This window comes from Aspergillus campestris (assembly GCF_002847485.1).
Source record: "Aspergillus campestris IBT 28561 chromosome Unknown P168scaffold_10, whole genome shotgun sequence".
Taxonomy (NCBI): Eukaryota; Fungi; Ascomycota; class Eurotiomycetes; order Eurotiales; family Aspergillaceae; genus Aspergillus; species Aspergillus campestris.
Genome location: NW_020194345.1, coordinates 1,130,914 through 1,148,547, shown reverse-complemented (window position 1 = coordinate 1,148,547; position 17,634 = coordinate 1,130,914). Strand labels below are relative to the sequence as shown.

General features: G+C 51.2%; 7 protein-coding genes across 7 annotated transcripts; 1 reads left to right on the top strand and 6 right to left on the bottom strand.

Annotated features, from left to right (window-relative positions):
• Positions 1–206: 206 nt before the first annotated feature.
• Positions 207–2,371, bottom strand: P168DRAFT_283980 (putative MFS drug efflux pump; the record flags this gene model as incomplete). Its single annotated transcript, XM_024836096.1, has 7 exons — positions 207–620; positions 718–848; positions 902–1,274; positions 1,326–1,705; positions 1,753–1,968; positions 2,063–2,141; positions 2,213–2,371. The coding sequence occupies 7 exons, from the start codon at positions 2,369–2,371 to the stop codon at positions 207–209; spliced, it is 1,752 nt and encodes a 583-aa protein (XP_024690842.1).
• A 931-nt stretch (positions 2,372–3,302) lies between these two features.
• On the bottom strand, positions 3,303–4,265 carry P168DRAFT_240162 (PaaI family thioesterase; the record flags this gene model as incomplete). The annotated part of the gene is made up of 2 exons (XM_024833701.1): positions 3,303–3,680; positions 3,846–4,265. The coding sequence occupies 2 exons, from the start codon at positions 4,263–4,265 to the stop codon at positions 3,303–3,305; spliced, it is 798 nt and encodes a 265-aa protein (XP_024690841.1).
• A 285-nt stretch (positions 4,266–4,550) lies between these two features.
• Positions 4,551–5,344, bottom strand: P168DRAFT_329198 (uncharacterized protein; the record flags this gene model as incomplete). Its single annotated transcript, XM_024841444.1, has 2 exons — positions 4,551–5,215; positions 5,312–5,344. 2 exons carry the CDS (start codon positions 5,342–5,344, stop codon positions 4,997–4,999), a joined length of 252 nt encoding a protein of 83 aa, XP_024690840.1. The 3' UTR covers positions 4,551–4,996.
• A 526-nt stretch (positions 5,345–5,870) lies between these two features.
• P168DRAFT_306415 (putative iron-sulfur cofactor synthesis protein (Isu1)) lies at positions 5,871–7,081 on the top strand. The gene is made up of 3 exons (XM_024839027.1): positions 5,871–6,141; positions 6,213–6,506; positions 6,558–7,081. Exons 1-3 carry the CDS (start codon positions 5,994–5,996, stop codon positions 6,719–6,721), a joined length of 606 nt encoding a protein of 201 aa, XP_024690839.1. The 5' UTR covers positions 5,871–5,993; the 3' UTR covers positions 6,722–7,081.
• Positions 7,082–7,757: 676 nt separating this feature from the next.
• P168DRAFT_292329 (ABC1 kinase family protein) lies at positions 7,758–10,258 on the bottom strand. The gene is made up of 4 exons (XM_024837567.1): positions 9,743–10,258; positions 9,076–9,680; positions 8,447–9,022; positions 7,758–8,392 (listed from the first exon to the last, which is right to left on the bottom strand). The coding sequence occupies exons 1-4, from the start codon at positions 10,171–10,173 to the stop codon at positions 8,142–8,144; spliced, it is 1,863 nt and encodes a 620-aa protein (XP_024690838.1). The 5' UTR covers positions 10,174–10,258; the 3' UTR covers positions 7,758–8,141.
• Positions 10,259–10,591: 333 nt separating this feature from the next.
• On the bottom strand, positions 10,592–15,796 carry P168DRAFT_257464 (serine/threonine-protein kinase). The gene is made up of 11 exons (XM_024834554.1): positions 15,614–15,796; positions 15,127–15,461; positions 14,925–15,059; positions 14,840–14,869; positions 14,717–14,781; positions 14,235–14,667; positions 13,414–14,184; positions 12,476–13,366; positions 12,216–12,420; positions 11,715–12,165; positions 10,592–11,665 (listed from the first exon to the last, which is right to left on the bottom strand). Exons 2-11 carry the CDS (start codon positions 15,304–15,306, stop codon positions 10,843–10,845), a joined length of 3,984 nt encoding a protein of 1,327 aa, XP_024690837.1. The 5' UTR covers positions 15,307–15,461; positions 15,614–15,796; the 3' UTR covers positions 10,592–10,842.
• Positions 15,797–16,115: 319 nt separating this feature from the next.
• P168DRAFT_292327 (dihydrofolate synthase) lies at positions 16,116–17,624 on the bottom strand. Its single transcript, XM_024837566.1, has one exon. It carries the CDS (start codon positions 17,470–17,472, stop codon positions 16,219–16,221), a length of 1,254 nt encoding a protein of 417 aa, XP_024690836.1. The 5' UTR covers positions 17,473–17,624; the 3' UTR covers positions 16,116–16,218.
• Positions 17,625–17,634: the final 10 nt, after the last annotated feature.

The following is a 17,634-nucleotide window of genomic DNA, read 5'->3' as shown; positions in this document are numbered from 1 at the left end:
AGTAAATATTGAATAACTTCTTCTAAAGAAAGGTATATCATCAATTTTCATTCCGGAAGGATAATGCCCACAGCACACTTCTCCCAATATACACATCGCAAACGCCAAAATTAAATAAACATATACCTCAGCAACGGAAAACCATGGTACACTCAAAAACAGCATATCAACCCCCAAACAACCACACAAAAACAGACATAACAACATCAATGCATAACAACAGCCACATTATCATTCATATAATCGCCAATATTCTCCAAGAAAAGCGCAGCAATGATACTCACGCCCCCGAACCCAATACTAGCGTAGTACACCCACTTGTAGCTCTCTGCGAAGGCGATCCGCCCCGCGGTTACGACAGCGTTGTAGGCGGCCTCGTTGCCTGCGATGCCGGGGATGTGGCGGATTTCGTCGAGGAGGGAGGCGCCGGTGAGTTCGATGGCCTCGGCGATGTGGGTTGCGTTGGTGATGTGGAGTTTTGTGAGCATGACGCCGCCGATGTAGTGCGTTGCGCTGGGGGTGAATTTCGAGATGAAGATGTTGTAGTAGATTGTGTAGCCGATGCTGCCGCCGACGACGCGGATGGAGAGGGTGAGGGCGGAGATGGTGGCGATTAAGTCCTGTTTTGTGTAAGTTTATTGATACTTGTGTCCTTTCTTGGTTGTTCGTTCTTCGGAGGGTAGAGAATGAGAGATTGGAATGGAAATGGTGACATACGTCTGGACAGATGATAGTGGTCATGATCGATGCCGGAACGACAATCCCACCAATGCCGAGCCCCGCGACGATGAGGGGACCCCAGACTTGGTACAAGTTATCCAGTCGAGCGACCGCGAGAGCACCACATCCTAAGATTGCTGTGAGCATGATTTGCATTGGGGGCCTCGGCTTGGGATCTTACCTGCTGTCATGAGAACGCTACTGATGATCAACAGCTCCTTGTTGCGGCCGCGGAACACACTAAGCAACCACAAGACGATACAGGCACCACCCATGATACCAAAGCCAATAGGAAGACTGCGCACGCCCACGGCCACAGGGTCATGGCCGTACACGTTGAACGACTGCGTAGGCCAGAACATGATGACGGAGAAAAAGTTGGCACCCGAGATGAAGGTGATGACCAGTGTCAAGCCCAGAGTACGAGGCTCTTGCTTCAAACGACTTGGGAAGATCGGGTATTTGGCGCCGTAGACTTCCCAGACGCCAAAGGCAACCAAGAAGGCGAAACCGAGGATGAGCGGGGCAAGAACATGGGCAGATGTCCAGTCGTACTGTGAGCGATGTCAGCGCCTGAGGCCCAAGTACAGGGGAGGCAAATGTACCTGATATCCACCCCATTGCATACCAGCCATAAACAGGATCAAACCAACAATGCTGAGAAAACCACCGATGAAATCAATGCGTTTAATCGTCTCCCATTTGTTCAGACCTTCCGAGTTCACGCGAGGAGGCGGAAAGTAAAACAGGATCGTGACCAGCAGGCCGAATCCACTCCACGCGCCGCAGAATGCACCGACGTAGCGCCAACCACTGTGGGCGGCGATAAGCTGCGCCCAGAGGACGGAGGGGCAAAACGGGACAATGGTGAAGATCAGGATAGACACATATTTGCCCCGGAGTCTGGTTGGCGCCATTTCGGAGGTTGCAGCCAGGGCTGTCAATTCATTGACACCGGCACCGGCGCCTGCAATTGCCATCCCGGCTAATTTTGGTCAGTTAAGCAGAGACAGTGCTAGGGGACAATAATACCAATGAATATATTCATCGTATTTGCGGTGCTGCTGACTATCATGCCGATGCAGACGAGGGAAGCCCCGATAATAGCGACATATCGACGACCGATCAGATCCGATAGGGAACCAACAAACGGACAGACACCCGCAAGACCTAGAAGGTTTGCCAGAACAAACCAGACCCATCTGTCTGCCCCGCCAATGCTTGCGTAGATGTATGGCGGAATACCTCCTGTAGATCCAGTTAGGACGTTGATAGGGAGACATCGTCTTTGATCGCGGAAGGAGAGAAGACGTCGTCAGATCTCATCTAATTGTCAACCCACCGAAGAGATAAACTGGAATCTGGCTGCCGGTCCATAGAAATGCCATCGCCACAAAGCCCATGAAACGACGGAAGGTCATCTGACGGTAGAGAAACCATTGGTCAGCTACGGGCCTGGACACAAACAAAGAAGCATCCGGCCAGCACTTACAGGAATCTCTGCCCCAGGAAGTGCTGCTTCATCGCTGTAGGTCTCCAAGCCAGTCACCTCGTGGTGGCTATAGTTTTGACCCTTATCGGAGGCCATTGATTTCGATTGAAGCACTTTTTCCTTTGAAGGATTGCTGCTTGCATTATCTGCGATCCCCATGTCTGCTTTCTACAGCAGAGAAGTAAAAAGAGGAAGGAAGGTAATAAGGGCAATGTGTTGGGCCGACACTTAACCCGCACTGTGCTAGCGATGAGCAATGTAGGAAAGAGACCAATATATCACCAGCTCCAGTCAAGTCAGATTATATATTCTTTGTCTCCTTTGAAGCTGGCGACGCTTGGCTATGTAGATGGACAGGCCCCCTTGATAGCGACATGACGCCCATGCGTGGGTCTGAGCGTACACTCCAGAAGCTCAATCGGCTGATGGGCCCGAAGACGACGCGTTTTAAATGCAACCGAGGCATTTTCCCAAACTCTGGTGCGATCAAGCCGCAAGACGACAATGCCGAATGCCGACCTAAAGGGACTAACAGGGTAAAATGTCCAAGTGGAGTAAGGTCGAAGGTTAAGGCGGGGGTGGAGAGCGTGGAGAAGGATCCGCCCCCAGTCAGGTGTCTGTCCCGACCAATCGACGTTCTCTCTCCCCGACAAAACACCGACTGAACTCAAGCAAACACTAAGGTATGATAGCTGGAGTGAAACATGAACTACTGGGGTAGTCTCTTTTAAAATGAGGGTTGGTGTCCAACTGTCTCGGCTCACTTTTATTGGTCTTACTATTCTGGAGTTAGAAACACTGTCTCTGCAGTTTAATTTCTTAGCTATATACATACTATGCAAATCCAGGTTTATATATCATGTACAAGGTTGTACCGGAGAGGACGTTGCACATCGACCGCAGTTAGTGTTTCGGAGATGAAGGGTTGTCCAGCCTCCCTGGGCAATTTCTTTCTCGGGGCCTGTGGGCTGTCGGATGCGTAGTGGGAGGATTGCAGGACACAGCACAGACGTCAGAAGTCCAGTCAGCCCACGTGGCGTGAATAGCGTTTGCACCAGCAGAGACTGGGGCCACCGACAGGCGCGAGATCTCAGAATCGATCTCCAAGCGTCCGGAGTTCGTATTTCTTGGGAACCACAAAGAGGCCAGATGCCTGGGCACACACTTGACCCATGGGGTCGCGGACCTCACCCGTGACATAGGCTTTCCGATCGGTACTCCGTTCCTGGTCAAGCGTGGCGTAGAAAGTATAGAAATGACCGGAAAAGACAGGGGCCCGGTAGTTGATCTCGAGATTCGCAGTGACCCCCGTACGCTCCGGAAGATGCCGTACCGCAGCACGGCCCAGATGCTCATCGATTATGGTGCCAAGAGCACCACCGTGGACAACCGTTGGCCAACCTTCGATGCCGGTACCCAGATAGACGATATTTACAGCCTTCTTCTCCTTGTCGTTCCAGAATATTTTCTATACGAAGCGTCAGTTACGTGGATAAACGTCCCGAGGCTCATGCGCCATCTGCCGGTATTCGGGCAGTCATCCATTCGGCACTTCAAAAGTGCCAGCGGAGCCAGCCCTTCCTCCACACCGCCAGGGTTTGGCTTGGAAAAAGGTGAAACAGGTGGAACTAACCTGGAACGCCACTCCTCTGCTCCCCCGCAGCAAGCCAGACGTAAATCGATTCATCTTGTCGTCATCCGAGTAGTTCACGTAGACGTTATCCTCGATGTAATCCGGGTTGTTGCGCAGTTTCTTCACGATGGGGAGCTGGTGTTCGTATACGCGATGGATGTCCTCCAATCGACGACGGTCTTCGTCGGATCCCGGTCGCGGGGGGGCAGAGACCTTCTCATCCATCCATTTTCCAGCGAATGTTCCCAGAGAGCCGAAGATGGCGGCGTAGACCAGGCGTCGCGGCCACTTGGATGGCTCGGTCGTGGGGCTCGGGGCGACAGAGCTGACGTTTCTGGAGGCTTGGAACCTGGACCGTGAAAGAGATTGAGGCGCAAGTAGCCGGAGCCGAGACTGTAAGACTCTGCGAGGACCAAACATCGTGATCACATCGCACTGTTGCACGGAGAGCCAGGAGTGATGAGCGTTTGGGTTTGGAGTTCTTAATGAGGACGGAGTCTTGGCGCGAGTCGGCGCGGCCAGGCCGAGGTTGTATGGTGAGAGCCTGAGGCAGGTATATACATCACGTGACAAATAACGGTGGAATTCGAGGTATATCATTGATACATTCATGCTGGTCGTTGTTGTACCTTCTCAGCATAAGTTGGTTAATTACTACTACTGATTCCTCTTCTGTGTCACTATCCCCTCAGGCCATTACGAATTCTGGTCGAAGCCTCATAGAATGTTCCATCTGAATAGGCTAATTCATTTAGCGATTGCTAATGCGACATGAATACAGCACTGTGTGCGTGGTTCGATAGTCAAAGTCAGTCTTCAATATGTAGACAACTTGACCATCTACACGTGGTGCTTTGCACAGTGAGACCGATGAACCACAGCATCTGGCTTTCCCGGTGCTTGGCTAGTAGCATTTTACCCCACGGCGCACGAGTCCCAAAGTCAGAGATAACGGATCAATCTCCGCTCGGCGTGGATCACTCGCAGAGAGCAGTCGTAGCGCCCGGTCAAGTTTCTATTCCATGAAACGCCATTGCTTGAGAGAATTGTTCGCCAGGAACCACCAGACCCAGTCCGAAGACGCGCCCTTTCTCCCTAGCGAAGAACAAACAACATGTCCGGGTAGAGTCAGAACAGCTGTTCCCTCAAGGTCACTTGGAGCCACCTCGCTTCTCTGCCTCGCGGCTTTCTTCGAGTGCCTTTTGAACCCAAGAGGGCGTGCCCGCCTTGTCTGACGTCGGCTGCTTGTGGCGGGTATCAACGGACCCTGGGGGAATCTGCGCTTCCCGGCGAGCGGTGTTTATAGAACTGACGCAGTAGGAGCACAGGATGACGGCCATCGAAAAGGCAGCTATCGGGGCACTGAGGGACTGTCCATATCACTGGAAAGTTAGCGTTGGTCCATTCGCATCGGGCATGAATGCTGAAGAAGGGTCGAGATAGATCAGAAATCAACCATGACGTACCCCTGGTGTCCGTCCAAAGATCTTCCCCGCCATTTCTGCGCAATTCGATGTTATACCACCAAAGCAATGACAAGCAGAGAGAACTGCTGCTACGTAATGCCGAGGATTATTCACGGAAAATCCAAAGATCCGGCCGCAGAATGGGGAAACGTTTATCAGATGGAGGCGATAAGCCTGTATTATTTGTATTATTGTATTGACCGGTCTCGCTTCGTAATGTGTGTTTCTGCTCCCTTTTGTTGGTCCGTCAGCATCTTCAAACCGGTTGAATACATCATATCCAGTCCACCAACAAATCATAGTGGAACTGCCATTGCCAACCATAGATAACAGACCAGACAACTATTTGGTACTCGACCAGTTACGCCATAATCTGCCATATCCCACTGACTAAGCCGGTTATACATCCCTCAGTCAGGTAGTTATGTGTATGTATCTCCGAGGCCGGACTTGTGGATGGCGACGGACTTACCCAAAGGGGTTTAGTGCATACATAATTACTAACGTCTAAGTTAATCAATCAGTGATTTAATCTTTCTTCCTTAAAGGTACTAGAACCAACATCGCTACCTCGGGCATCTCATCTTTCTTCCAACCATCTCATCACCACCACCACCCACCTTTATCTCAGACGACATCTATTCGAATCTATCTCAATACCACCGCCTTCATCACATACATAATGTTCCGTCGTTTGGTAACAGTCGCTCCTCGCTCGGTGGGCACTCTGGTGTCGCCTCGCGTCACCCCGGCCCTTTCCGGCCTGCAAACCGCCACCCCCATCTCCAGAGTCGCCCCTGCCTTCCAACGGAGAGGATATCACGAGAAAGATAAGTAGCTTCTGAGCCGGGATCGCTCGGCGACCTGTTTTTGTTGCGAGGAAAATGCTGACCGCATGCACTGCTCGACCACTACAACAACCCCCGAAACGTCGGATCGCTGAAGAAGGGTGACGTTGATGTCGGAACTGGCCTCGTCGGCGCTCCCGCCTGTGGCGATGTCATGAAGCTGCAGATCCGCGTCGACAAGGACACCAACAAGATTGCCGAGGTCAAGTTCAAGACTTTTGGCTGCGGCAGTGCCATCGCCAGCTCCAGCTATTTGACCGAGTTGGTGCGCGGCATGTCTCTGGACGATGCTGGCAGAATCACGAACAACGAGATTGCCAAGGAGCTGTGTCTTCCTCCTGTGAAGTGTATGTTTCTCTTATTTCGCCTGTAATGTGACGACATGCTGACTGTACCAGTGCACTGCTCCATGCTTGCCGAGGATGCCATCAAGAGCGCCATCAACGACTACTACACCAAGAACCCCAAGGCCGCCAAGACCGACCTGGGTGGTACCGGCGCTTCTCTCCCCGATATGAAGATCGAGGTTGAGAAGACCGACGGTACTCCCGCCTCCTTGTAAATCTTTTAAGGAAGCATCATAAAAGAACAAAAAAGCAAAACACCCAAAAAAAAGAAAGCATGATACCTCTTGTCGATACCAGTTGAAGAGATTTTTTTTTCCTTTGTTGAGAGTTGTATAGTTGCGCTCGTTCGATGCCTATGCTTGAAATACCGGATGGTTGAAAACGAGCGTGGCGAGTATGTTTTAATGCATGGAATTTTTGGCGTCGTCATTCCAGTAGCAAGACTGATTTGGCTTCGATTGTATAAGTTTATCTCATTTATTTCTTACTATTTTTTTTTTCTTTTTTTATTTGTCTCGCAGCAAGGAAAGGCGACGTGATATATTTGAACAGCAGCGCTTACTTGTCACATCATTAGCTTAATGAAAAGCATTACGAGATAATCCTTACTTTCTACAATAAGCAAATGTTTAAAGAATATTCAGAGAAATAGCAGAGCTTGAAGACCACGCGACAAGACCATATGCAGCACATGGAACTACTGTAATTGAGGGGGAGGGGAAGCGTCTGAGAATTATCTCTGCAGCATCACGTTCATTGGGGTCAAGTACGTCATATCCTAGGCTATATGCATGTTTACATGACCTTCATAGATAGACCCCAAGTTATACTATTTGGAAGTTGGTATTCGATCAGTCATGCCCGACTTGGATAAATACCCAACCTGAATAACTTAGCAAGCCTTCAGTATGAAGACAAAAATTCGACCAGAGTAGTCACCTATCAAAACAAGACCAGAAAAACCGATACTTCATATATAGTAGAGTATATACAAAAGCGGTTTAATCCCCCTACCACAAGTCATCATGAGTGAGAAAGATCAAATACCCGCAGGATCACAGGTACACCTGCTTGACTTGACCTCACTCTACCTTAATACTTACCCCATACTAATGTCAACGGGGTTTCCAGTATTGGTACCAGGCTATTGCAAAGACCAACATATACTATCACGATGACTACTGATAGCTCCGGCACAGACTATCTATCAATTAATATGTTCGCCAATCTATCTATCTATGTATATATATGTATGCGATGTGCGTTGCCGAACCGCCAAATCCGGCCTCTATAGACACACACTCATTTGAACTTTCACCTAGCCATCCGTCGCAATAGCCTCAAACCAGAATTGACAGACGGCCTTGTATAATAAACAATCAACCCGAAGAAAAGAAAGAAGAGAAAAACGCCAGCTGTGATACTGATGCTGATACACAGATGCTCCTCGTGTATGTATTTTCCATCAGGTCGAGGTCTTGGTGTATCTGTATCTGTATCTGTATCTTGTATCGTATATAGAAATTGTCGATGTTGTACATGTGGGGGTTGTCTAAACGGAAAGGAAAAGGGGCAAGAAAAGGAAATGAAAGGAAGGGAGGAAACAAAGAAAAAAGATACCACCGAGGGAAGAGATCACCCAAGCAATCCCAGTCGGCTCTTCAACGACAACACCGTCTCATACACAGAGAGCTTCAGCTCCACGCGCAGATAGCCAGCCCACGCTCGGAGGAACCGCAAAAAGTTAAACGGGCGCAATACCCCACCAGTCGCGTTGATATCGTCGATCTGCTCTTCGAAGACTGTGCGCGTCGCGTAACGCGCGAGGATCAAGAACGTGCGCACTGGGCCCTGGCGGGTGTGGAGGTTCTCGTCGAGGCTGCGGGCTGGATGATGTTAGTCTAGACCGTACAGTACATACATGAATTTTGATAACTTACTCAAATCATTGGTCTTCAAGATCAGCAGAATAATGCGAGGGACCTGACCCAGCAGTTCCACCAGCTGCTGCAGCATGCCGTCGCTCAAGGCGCCGGACATGTGCTCCCGCTCGGAGGCATCACGCGTCGTCGAAACAATGTCCTTCTTCTGCAGAGCAGTATAATCTCGTCCGGTGATGGCGCTCGCAAACAGCGGGAACTGCTCGTCGGTGATTCCGGCCACCTTGCGCGAGTACTCGCGCATGTGCTCCACGTCGGATTCGATCACCGCCAGCCAGAGCTTGGCGTAGTTGCGGCGCAGGTCGGTGGGGATGTCGCGGTACAGGCCGTGGTCGTAGAGGATGATCTCGAAGTTGTGGCGGCGGCCGTTGGGGTTCTTGCGGATGGCGATGTTTCCGCCGTGGGGGTCGCAGTGGAGGGGTGCGCCGTTGCCGAAGATCATCTCGTTGAAGACGTGGGCTAGTTGCGCGGATACCTCGTCGCGGTTGATCTGGTTGGCGTCGAGGGACGCCAGGTCGTCGGGACGGCAGCCGGAGATGAACTCCATGACGAGGATGCGTTTCTGAGACCAGATGACTGCGCTTGTTAGTACTTGCAGATTGATCACCAGACATCAGGAGTAGACAAACCATCGGGGATAACGACTGGCGCATCAGAGTGTTTCTTAAAGTACTCGCTAGCCCGCGTAGCATTCTGCCCCTCCATCCGGAAATCCAACTCCTGAGGCAGAGACAGGTCCATCTCGCGAGACAGCCACTCGAGATCATACTCCGGGAAAAATCGCTTCAGCATCGAGAACGTAAACCTAGTCAACGCAAGATCCAACGGGACCCACTCCGCCAGCGCGGGGTGCTGCACCTTAACAGCAACCTTCTGACCCGTTTCCTTCAGCGTACCGATGTGAACCTGCGCAAGGGAAGCAGCCCCGATAGGCACGGGGTCGAAATCGAAAAACAGATCGTCGACGCCGTGGCCCGTGTCGGCGAGGAACATCTGCTCGATGGACTCGAGCGACGACACGGGGCATTTGTCTTGAAGCGGCACAAAGGTCGTCGTCCACTCCAGCGGGAGCAGATAGCCCATGCTACTCAGGTGTTGTCCCAGCTTAATGAATATCGAACCGTTCTTCTCCAGAACGCGGAGCGTCCGCTCCGCGCATCGCTTGTGGCATGCCTTTAGTATTTCGCTCCGTTCCTCGGGGGTCGACGTCTCTTGCTTGAGCGTAACTCGGTAGCTAGATCGCACGCGTCAGCTAGATATCCCAAAACATAAACGACATATGACCATGTCACCTACTCATTGATACAGACGGCTAGAGTCCCCACCACCCGTCCAGTTCTCGCAGCAGCGCGATAAAGATGCTGAGCCTGGTCCGAAAACACCGCTGCGCCAACAACAATCGTTCCCCCAATAACAGCATATTTCACCAATTTCCTCTGCGACCGGTTTGAGCCATGTCCATCATTATGCGCCTGTCCGGGTCCGGTTGTATTCGTCGAGTAGGATGCCGCATGTGACGTCGAAGGCCAAGGTGTTCGGTAGCGTCGCGCACACGCCCCAGTCCTTATTCCTAAAGTTCCGCTCGGGGGAGATACGAGCGGCGCAGGCGCATTTTGAAAGGATCGAGTCCACGGCGCAGCGGTCGAGGCGTATCGTGGAAGTGTCGTCGTCGTCGCAGGGTCAAACCGGGACGCCCGCAGCGCAGCCGAGCGGAGCGCCGCCCTCATTCCGAAAAGTCTAGTCCAGACCAACGAGTAAGACCAGAATATGTAGGCGGGCAATGCGAGAATTCTTTCCTCCGTTTCGGTCAACAGTAAGCCATTGTACGGCGGGCGAGAGAAATGTAAAGAAATGGCGGGTGGCGTTGGAGAGAGAGAATAATTTGTTCGACAGGAGGAATAATTCCGAGAGTGAAGGTTGACCCACTGCGCGCTCTCCGTTTCGCCGCCTTCGCAACTCTTGCCTTTTTCCCGCATCATACTTTGGACCGAGGGCGTAGATTGGGGTTAACTATTGAAGGGTTTACGACCGCGGGGTTTATTCTCATTTATTCATTTAGATTCAGTGCTTACAATCCTTCATATATCATGGATCTGTACTTTGCCCGATTAATCAATTACAATAGAATAGACAGCGTTATCACATGCCGTACAATTATCTACACTCCGATAGACTGTATGTTCATCATCGATTAATACAACACAAACTCCCGATTTATCGTGAGCCGGCAAATGCAGTCCCATGCTCGAAACGACCCATGTAGCACCAATCCTGACGTCCCAGAAGGGCTCATGGCATTCGAAAGATCATACTCCCAATGCGCCATACCATGCAATGTACACCAACAACCGTCCGATGAGACGGGATCAACATGAAAATGTCAAGAACATAGCCAGTTACGCGGCCCAGTCCGTTTCCGTCTGAGTCGGGCGACGGCGGCGGGGAAGAATTGACTGTCGTCGGGAAAGCGAGCTCGCTGGTCGAGGGTCCTCTTCGTTCAAGAGCTCGGCATGAGAGAGTCTGTTGGACAATGGTCGTGACAGCCTTTGTCTCGATGCGCCCGGGTTTCCATTGACTCCTGATACTAGACCGGGGCTGGCCCCGTCCCTGCTTCCAGGCCGCAGCGCCAAAGAAGAACCGCTGAGCGCATTCCGTGGATGTCGTGGGCCCTCGCGTCCTTCATAGAATCCCTTCGACTGACTACTCCTATGCGGTGTGGATGGCGCTGATTGGTTCACGAGAAAGCCAGGGGGCGTGGCGGATGTACTCTGCCGACGTAGGCCGGGCTTGCGCTTGCCCAGACTATAGGCTTCGCTCTTTTCGTTGGACTGGATAAGCTTACCAGCCATGTCTCTCACAAGAATGGCAGGATCTTGTTCCAACTCTCGAATTGCGTCGAGTAGGTCATATCGCGCAAGCAGACCCCCTTGCTCCTCCGTCGAGTCGCAAATACTAGATATTATTCGCAGCAGATTCAAGCGTACCGCAGCCTTGTTATGGTGCAACTTCTGCCCGATCCTGGTGAACAAATCTGGTCGAGCCAAGGTGGAAGCAATCGGGGGACTGAGTCTCAGGAGCTTCTGAAGGGGCTCAAGAAGATTCTCAAAAGCATTGGCCTTAGATACGGTCAAGCAGCGGACAATAGCATCCGTAAACGATGACTTGTCAGCGCGGCCATCCAGGAGGTGCTCCTCGACCTTGGCCGTTTCCTCTTGCAGCCTGGAGAATGTCAGTTGAGGGTAGACCTTCCAAACGGAGTGGTACGGACCATGTGAAAATAGCATCCAGAGCAGTCACCTGCCAGTATGGATCAGAGAGAAGGGAGATGTAAAATGCCAGTCCTTTATTGCGCCACAGCTCACGCCGCCCAACCTTCCCAGATTGGGCCATGTCGCAAAGAATCGGCAAAGCAAACTCCTTCAGTGGCCGTTCAGTCTTCACTATCTTTTGCAGTAAAGGCACAATCCCGTTCAAGGCGGCATCCTCCTGTCGAGATTTGTTCAAACGACACATATTGTAGATAGTGTTCAAGATCTGATTAGACACCTCTCGGAAATGTGGGCGTTTTATGGTCGATCTTAGGAGTTCGGTCAGCACGTCAATCGCGTTGGAATTCTGCAGCGAGTCCAAGGTCGTCGACAACATGGACAAATTCTTGATGAACTTCAACATAGTAATCTGATGAGCAGGAGTCATGCGCTTCAGCTCCTTGAGAACCCCTTAGGGGATGTTAGCAAAATGTGACAGAAAGGGTCAAGGGCGTTCTTACTATGAAGGACAGTTCGCTCAGAGACCATCTCTTTGACATGATTCTCGGCCTGAGAGAAAATGAAAAAGATATTCGCAATCCGACCTTCAATGATCTCCGCTAGCTCCCCTTCTTCGTCCAGTACACGGCTCAAGACGAGAGACAGAGGATCTAGAACAGAATTGCGTGATAAGATTCGGCAGAAATCATTCTTTGGCGTCGATCCCTGAGTTCGGTCAGACTCCTCCGTTCGGCACGATCCGTGGAAACATGATACTCACCTGCAGCTCAAAGACATTCCAGATCCCATTGACCCCGATCAAAACAAGATCACGCTCATCTTCATAGTCATCCTCCAAAAACTCAACCAACACATTCAGGCCTCCGGCACTGACAAACATTTGGAGAGTAAGGGTAGACGTCTGATACATCTGTTGCACAAAAGCAGCTGCTTCCAGGCGAATCTCTCGCGGGTACTTTTTGGAGGCAAACTCATTAATAATAGGGATACCTCCAACAAAACACAGATTCTCCTGGATCTCATAGTCGTTGTATATGATCGCGTTGACAATCCTCAGCAGGCAGAATACGATGTCGCGGCGACGGCACATATCGAGGATTTCCAATATCGGGAGCATTCCGTGGGCACTAATTATGATATTTTTCGTTTCCGGAAGATCACAGAAGACCGTCAGAAGCTGTTCCGATATGTCTGCGAGAACGTCTTCATCCTGAGAGGTCTTCAACGAACTGACGAGTCCCTCCACCTGGTTGCGGAGCCGGGCGTGTTTATCGCGTGCAATGTTGGCCTCGAGGTCCATTTCGTCCAGCCCTTCCTCAAGCTGGGCGAATGGATCATCTTCATCATCCTGGTCTCCAAGCCACGAATTGTTGGACAGTTTGGAGTTGAGCATCAGTGTGCTCTGCCCGGAGCTACCATCACTATCTGGTTTGTCTAAAGCGACTTCACCTGCGCCTAAGATGTCAGAGAAATCTTCGTCACCTTCTTTCTCCGCGAATCGCTGGATCTCGATCGCAGAGCGATGCCGCTTGACCGAAATCCGTTTTCTGAGCTGTGGCATTTGGTCCTCCCCATCATCGGACGATTCCTGGTATCGAGAAAGATCCTTTGTAGGCGAGGATCCAAATAGCTCGTCATCCTCATCGACCTCCTAAGAAGATGTTAGTAAAGCCAAGACTTGGATACATGCATATTTACCTGAAAAGCGCTGAGTTTGTGGTCCAGCACATCCTCATTCGCTTTTATGAGATCAGAATAATCTTCGACGGCGTTCTCTTTGAAAAACGACGCGGGACGCTGCGATCTCGCCGGCGGAACAGGGTGTTGCAAAATTGGCACATTCTGCACCACTGACTTGTTGGTGACCGGACGAGAAGGAGTCTGGAGGTGCGCGTCCTCTGGAATCGCTGCTTGGGTGGGGTAAGGCCGAATGGTCTCCTGTAAATCTGACTCTCCGAAGTCTTCAAACCCATCGTCTGTCTTCAAAACTGTGCCATCTAGAGATGCAAATGCCTTAAGCTTTTCAGAGGAAAGCATGCCGCCAAAGTTATCATGTGGGCGTAGGTGAGGTAACTGCAACGCGCTAGGCGAGATAGCCGTGACGAAGTCGTTATCCCAGTTATCTTCTTCCGTAGCATCGGGAGATCGGAATCGGTCAGAAACATATTTGGAGGCTGGTAGCCCATCTTTTGTCGGAGTGCTCCGTGACGACGGCAAGACCTGTCGTAGGGGCGTTGGATTTGGTTCATAACGGAACGTCCTATGCATTGTACCCGTATCGGGGGACCGTAGAGCTTCGTTCCATTCTTGAACGCTTTTCACTGCTTCTTCGTACTCGGTTGACTTTTTGGGAACCACCGAGTCTGATCTGCGCGCATTGACGATCCATGGATGTTTAAGCAACTTCCTGGCGGATACACGAAGATTCGGATCTTTCTGAAAGCATTGCATCAAGAAATCCTTGACAGCCTATTGTGTGTTAGATATTTATAAAAGACAGGTGACCGGGAAATACAAACCGGAGATGCACCCTGCGGCAGTGGGGGATGGTCATCGTTGACAATGCGGAAAAGAGCTGGCATTGGCTGGAGATTATGATACGGCGGCTTTCCTTCCAGCAGCTCGATCACTGTACACCCAAGACTCCAGATGTCTGACGCCGTTGTTGCACCAGAAAGTTCAATGACTTCTGGGGCCATCCAGTAGGGGGTGCCAACGACACTCGATTCGCTCAAACCAGTCGTCCGGCTGGCCACGCCGAAATCTGCCAGTTTGACAAGACCTTCTTTGGTCGTTAGGATATTTGCTCCTTTGATATCTCTATGGATGACACCCTGCTCATGTAGATACAAGAGGCCATGGAGAACCTGGGACATGTACAATCCCACCAGGTTCTCAGGGAAGCGGCCAAAGTTTTTGGCGATAGAGTGCAGGGACCCATTCTCGCAGTACCTTGTTTCGTCAGCACCACTAACAACGTGAAGAGGATGAGAGAACTGACTCTAGTATGATATTCAGGGTCTCAACCGACTTTACAAATCCCTGGTACTTGACAATGTTTGGATGCTGCAAGAGTATCAGCCAAACCGCACGGTCTCTCAGTCGTAGTCCCCGCAACACTCACGTCTAAATTTTTCAGGAGATCGATTTCTAGCTGCAACACACAATATTAGCGTCAAGACTTGACCAGCCAGGGCAGAGCGCCTTACCATAATAACCCGAAGTTCACTCTTCGGCAGATCAACCAGTTTAATCTGCTTCACAGCGACCGTCTCCCCAGTATTCCAGTTCAGCGCCCTATAGACCGAACCAAATGCACCTCTACCCAAGCAATCACCCAGTTGCTTTTAACCGCCAGCGTCAGTCAGCACACCGTCAATCCCAAACGTGCGCTAGGGGCCTTTGCCATACGTAGTCTTTCAACTCTGCGACATCTTTCGCCGACGATTTCGATACTCTCTCGTCCCTAGGTCTATCCTCCCGTTTCGAGGGACTGGAGCCGGGTCTCGCCAGTCGAGATTTGACGGGGGTGCCGGGGCGTTTCGACGACGGAAGAGGCCCCTCACCGGCCTCGGAGGCTCGAGATACCATCGCGGGGTCGAAGCGGAAGAAAGTCCTCCTTGTATCGTATCAGATTCGACTTTGGATATCGACTTGTTTAGATGATTGCGTTTTAGTTCGAAGACGATGGAAATAAACGGGCAAGCGCCAGGGAATCGGTCGGATCACTCATGTCAGCAAAAAACCTGGGGATAGCGAACATCCAATCAGTAAAACTCGGAGACATTATAGCGCTTGAATTGACAAGAATAAGACAGTAAGATAGAAGGTGAGCCAGGTTACCGATGATCAAGCTATACCTCAACGCCGTGGGGAAGAAAAAAAAAAGTAAACATACTGAGCGACTCTTAATCTCTAGCCTCTAGAGCTGTGCTGGACCCACCGCGTCGAGCAGCCCATCCAGATCTCTCTCTAGACGAGAGACAAAAAACTCCTCTCAATAATGAATCAGAGTGACAAGAGAAACAACAAAACAACAAAATAAGAACAAGACAGGACGAAAGGGGCTGGCTGTTGTGCCCGCTGGCACAAATAGAGTTGGAGGGGATGGATGGATGTTTTGAAGTTTCCCCTTCTCTCCTTCTCCACAGGCCGGAGTAGCTCTTTGGGGCATGACGCACCGACCGGCGGCTGCTGGACTGTATCTCCGATTAACCTTATCGGACCCGAACTATGCCTTCATCTGGGCCTGTCGTTATTTCGCGAACTGGTATTACCCTCGCATGGTGCGCTTTTAATAGAATTAGAATAAATAAGGTGTTCTCTGCGCTACTATGGTTGATGTTCCGGAACTTACGGAACAAAGCTTCTGGAAATGGTCCGTTTGGCAACTAATCACCATGCGATTTGCTTTAACAAAAGATATCTATTTTACAAATAATCCCACATATGGCTGGTAAGGAGAGGGGTATCGCATAAAGAAGACAAATTGCCAGCATTGTTTCATAGTCGGTCCTTCTGTGCACCCCGAAGTAGGCGCAGTATGTCTGACACAAGGTAAAGACTACCTGCAATGGCCATGCTGCCTCCACCAGCCTTGCCAGAAGCCCAGTTGAGGGCGCCCAGAGTATCATCTCCGAATGACTTGACTTCCCCGATCTCAGGTATCGATCGTACGCAAGTCGCCAATTCTTCGGTCTCGGCTGCCTTGACCCAGGGCATGCCGTCGACAGGGCCAAACGTCGTAGTAGCGACCTGATCGCCCGGTTTGATGAACGAGTGGAAGAGAGATGTCACGTCCTTCCCCCGCGATGCTGCAATGACCCATGTGACGCTTTTCCCTTGCGAACGAAGCTTTTGTTCCACGAACTGCCCGAGGACCTCCGCCGACTGCGCATTGTGGGCGCCATCCAGTAAGACGGGTTCTGTGCGCGTGATCAAAGGGTTGAGAACGATCTTTTGCAGCCGTCCAGGCCATTCGACGTTGGATAGTTGCGGGATGAGGCTATCCACATCGGACCCAGGTCGGACTCGAGGAACGGCAAGTTTCAGAGCTGATACGGCACCGCACATGTTCGCCCGCTGGTGAGGCAGTAGATCGAGGTCTCTGAAAACCCCGCCGAGAGACGGTGACAAGTCACCGGGAGCGTTCGGATTGGTGTATGTCGCATTCAGACCGAGCTCTTTGACTCGAGCGTCAAGCGTCGAAAGTACTTCAGGCGAGTTGGTCCCGTCGACCACACACGGGACTCCGGGCTTTAGGATACCCGCCTTCTCGCGGGTGATCTCTTCAATGGTGTTTCCCAGCAAAGCCTGATGATCCAGGCCAATCTTGGCAATAACTGACACCAGAACGTTGTTCAGGATGTTAGTGGCATCCAGCCGGCCGCCCATACCGACCTCGACCACCCCGATCTCCACGCGCTCATGATTGAAGATCTCAAAGGCAGTAGCCGTCAACAGCTCAAACTCGCTCGCTCCGATCCCCAGCGTCTGATCGCGCAGCTTGACCTGCGCTTCTATATGGCGGAACAGCGACTCCTGGACCACGCTCTCGCCGATAGTGATGCAATCCCATCGGTCAATCAGATGAGGGGAAGTGAACCGACCACAGCAGATGCCGTCGGCAGTCAGAAGGTGCGACAGATAGGCACTGATAGAGCCTTTGCCATTCGTCCCCGCGATGTGAATAGCCTTCCAGGACAGAGGCGTCTGCTGGAGGAGGCGGCTTATACGGCTGAGGCCTAGTTCAATCATTCCCGATAAGCTTGACTATAGATGACGGACCAGCATCACTTCATAGTTTGGAAAAGATTATAAGCAGAGGTAGCACTCGTGGAAGAGGTAAGAACCAACAGAGAGCATGTAGGAAGTTCCGCCTCGCATGAGCTGTAATATTGAAGATTGTGGGGGACGAAA

Excerpts from the sequence above, each read along its gene's own strand:
- P168DRAFT_306415 (XM_024839027.1), top strand. The coding sequence starts at position 5,994 with ATGTTCCGTCGTTTGGTAACAGTCGCTCCTCGCTCGGTGGGCACTCTG. Across the intron at positions 6,142-6,212 it reads GAGAGGATATCACGAGAAAG|TGCTCGACCACTACAACAAC; the intron begins ATAAGTAGCTTC and ends GACCGCATGCAC. Across the intron at positions 6,507-6,557 it reads GTGTCTTCCTCCTGTGAAGT|TGCACTGCTCCATGCTTGCC; the intron begins GTATGTTTCTCT and ends TGACTGTACCAG.
- P168DRAFT_292329 (XM_024837567.1), bottom strand. The coding sequence starts at position 10,173 with ATGAGGGCGGCGCTCCGCTCGGCTGCGCTGCGGGCGTCCCGGTTTGAC. Across the intron at positions 9,681-9,742 it reads CTAGCCGTCTGTATCAATGA|CTACCGAGTTACGCTCAAGC; the intron begins GTAGGTGACATG and ends CGTGCGATCTAG. Across the intron at positions 8,393-8,446 it reads CTTGAAGACCAATGATTTGA|CCCGCAGCCTCGACGAGAAC; the intron begins GTAAGTTATCAA and ends AACATCATCCAG.
- P168DRAFT_257464 (XM_024834554.1), bottom strand. The coding sequence starts at position 15,306 with ATGGTATCTCGAGCCTCCGAGGCCGGTGAGGGGCCTCTTCCGTCGTCG. Across the intron at positions 15,060-15,126 it reads TCGCAGAGTTGAAAGACTAC|CAACTGGGTGATTGCTTGGG; the intron begins GTATGGCAAAGG and ends GGCGGTTAAAAG. Across the intron at positions 14,185-14,234 it reads TGCCGCAGGGTGCATCTCCG|GCTGTCAAGGATTTCTTGAT; the intron begins GTTTGTATTTCC and ends AACACACAATAG.
- P168DRAFT_292327 (XM_024837566.1), bottom strand. The coding sequence starts at position 17,472 with ATGATTGAACTAGGCCTCAGCCGTATAAGCCGCCTCCTCCAGCAGACG.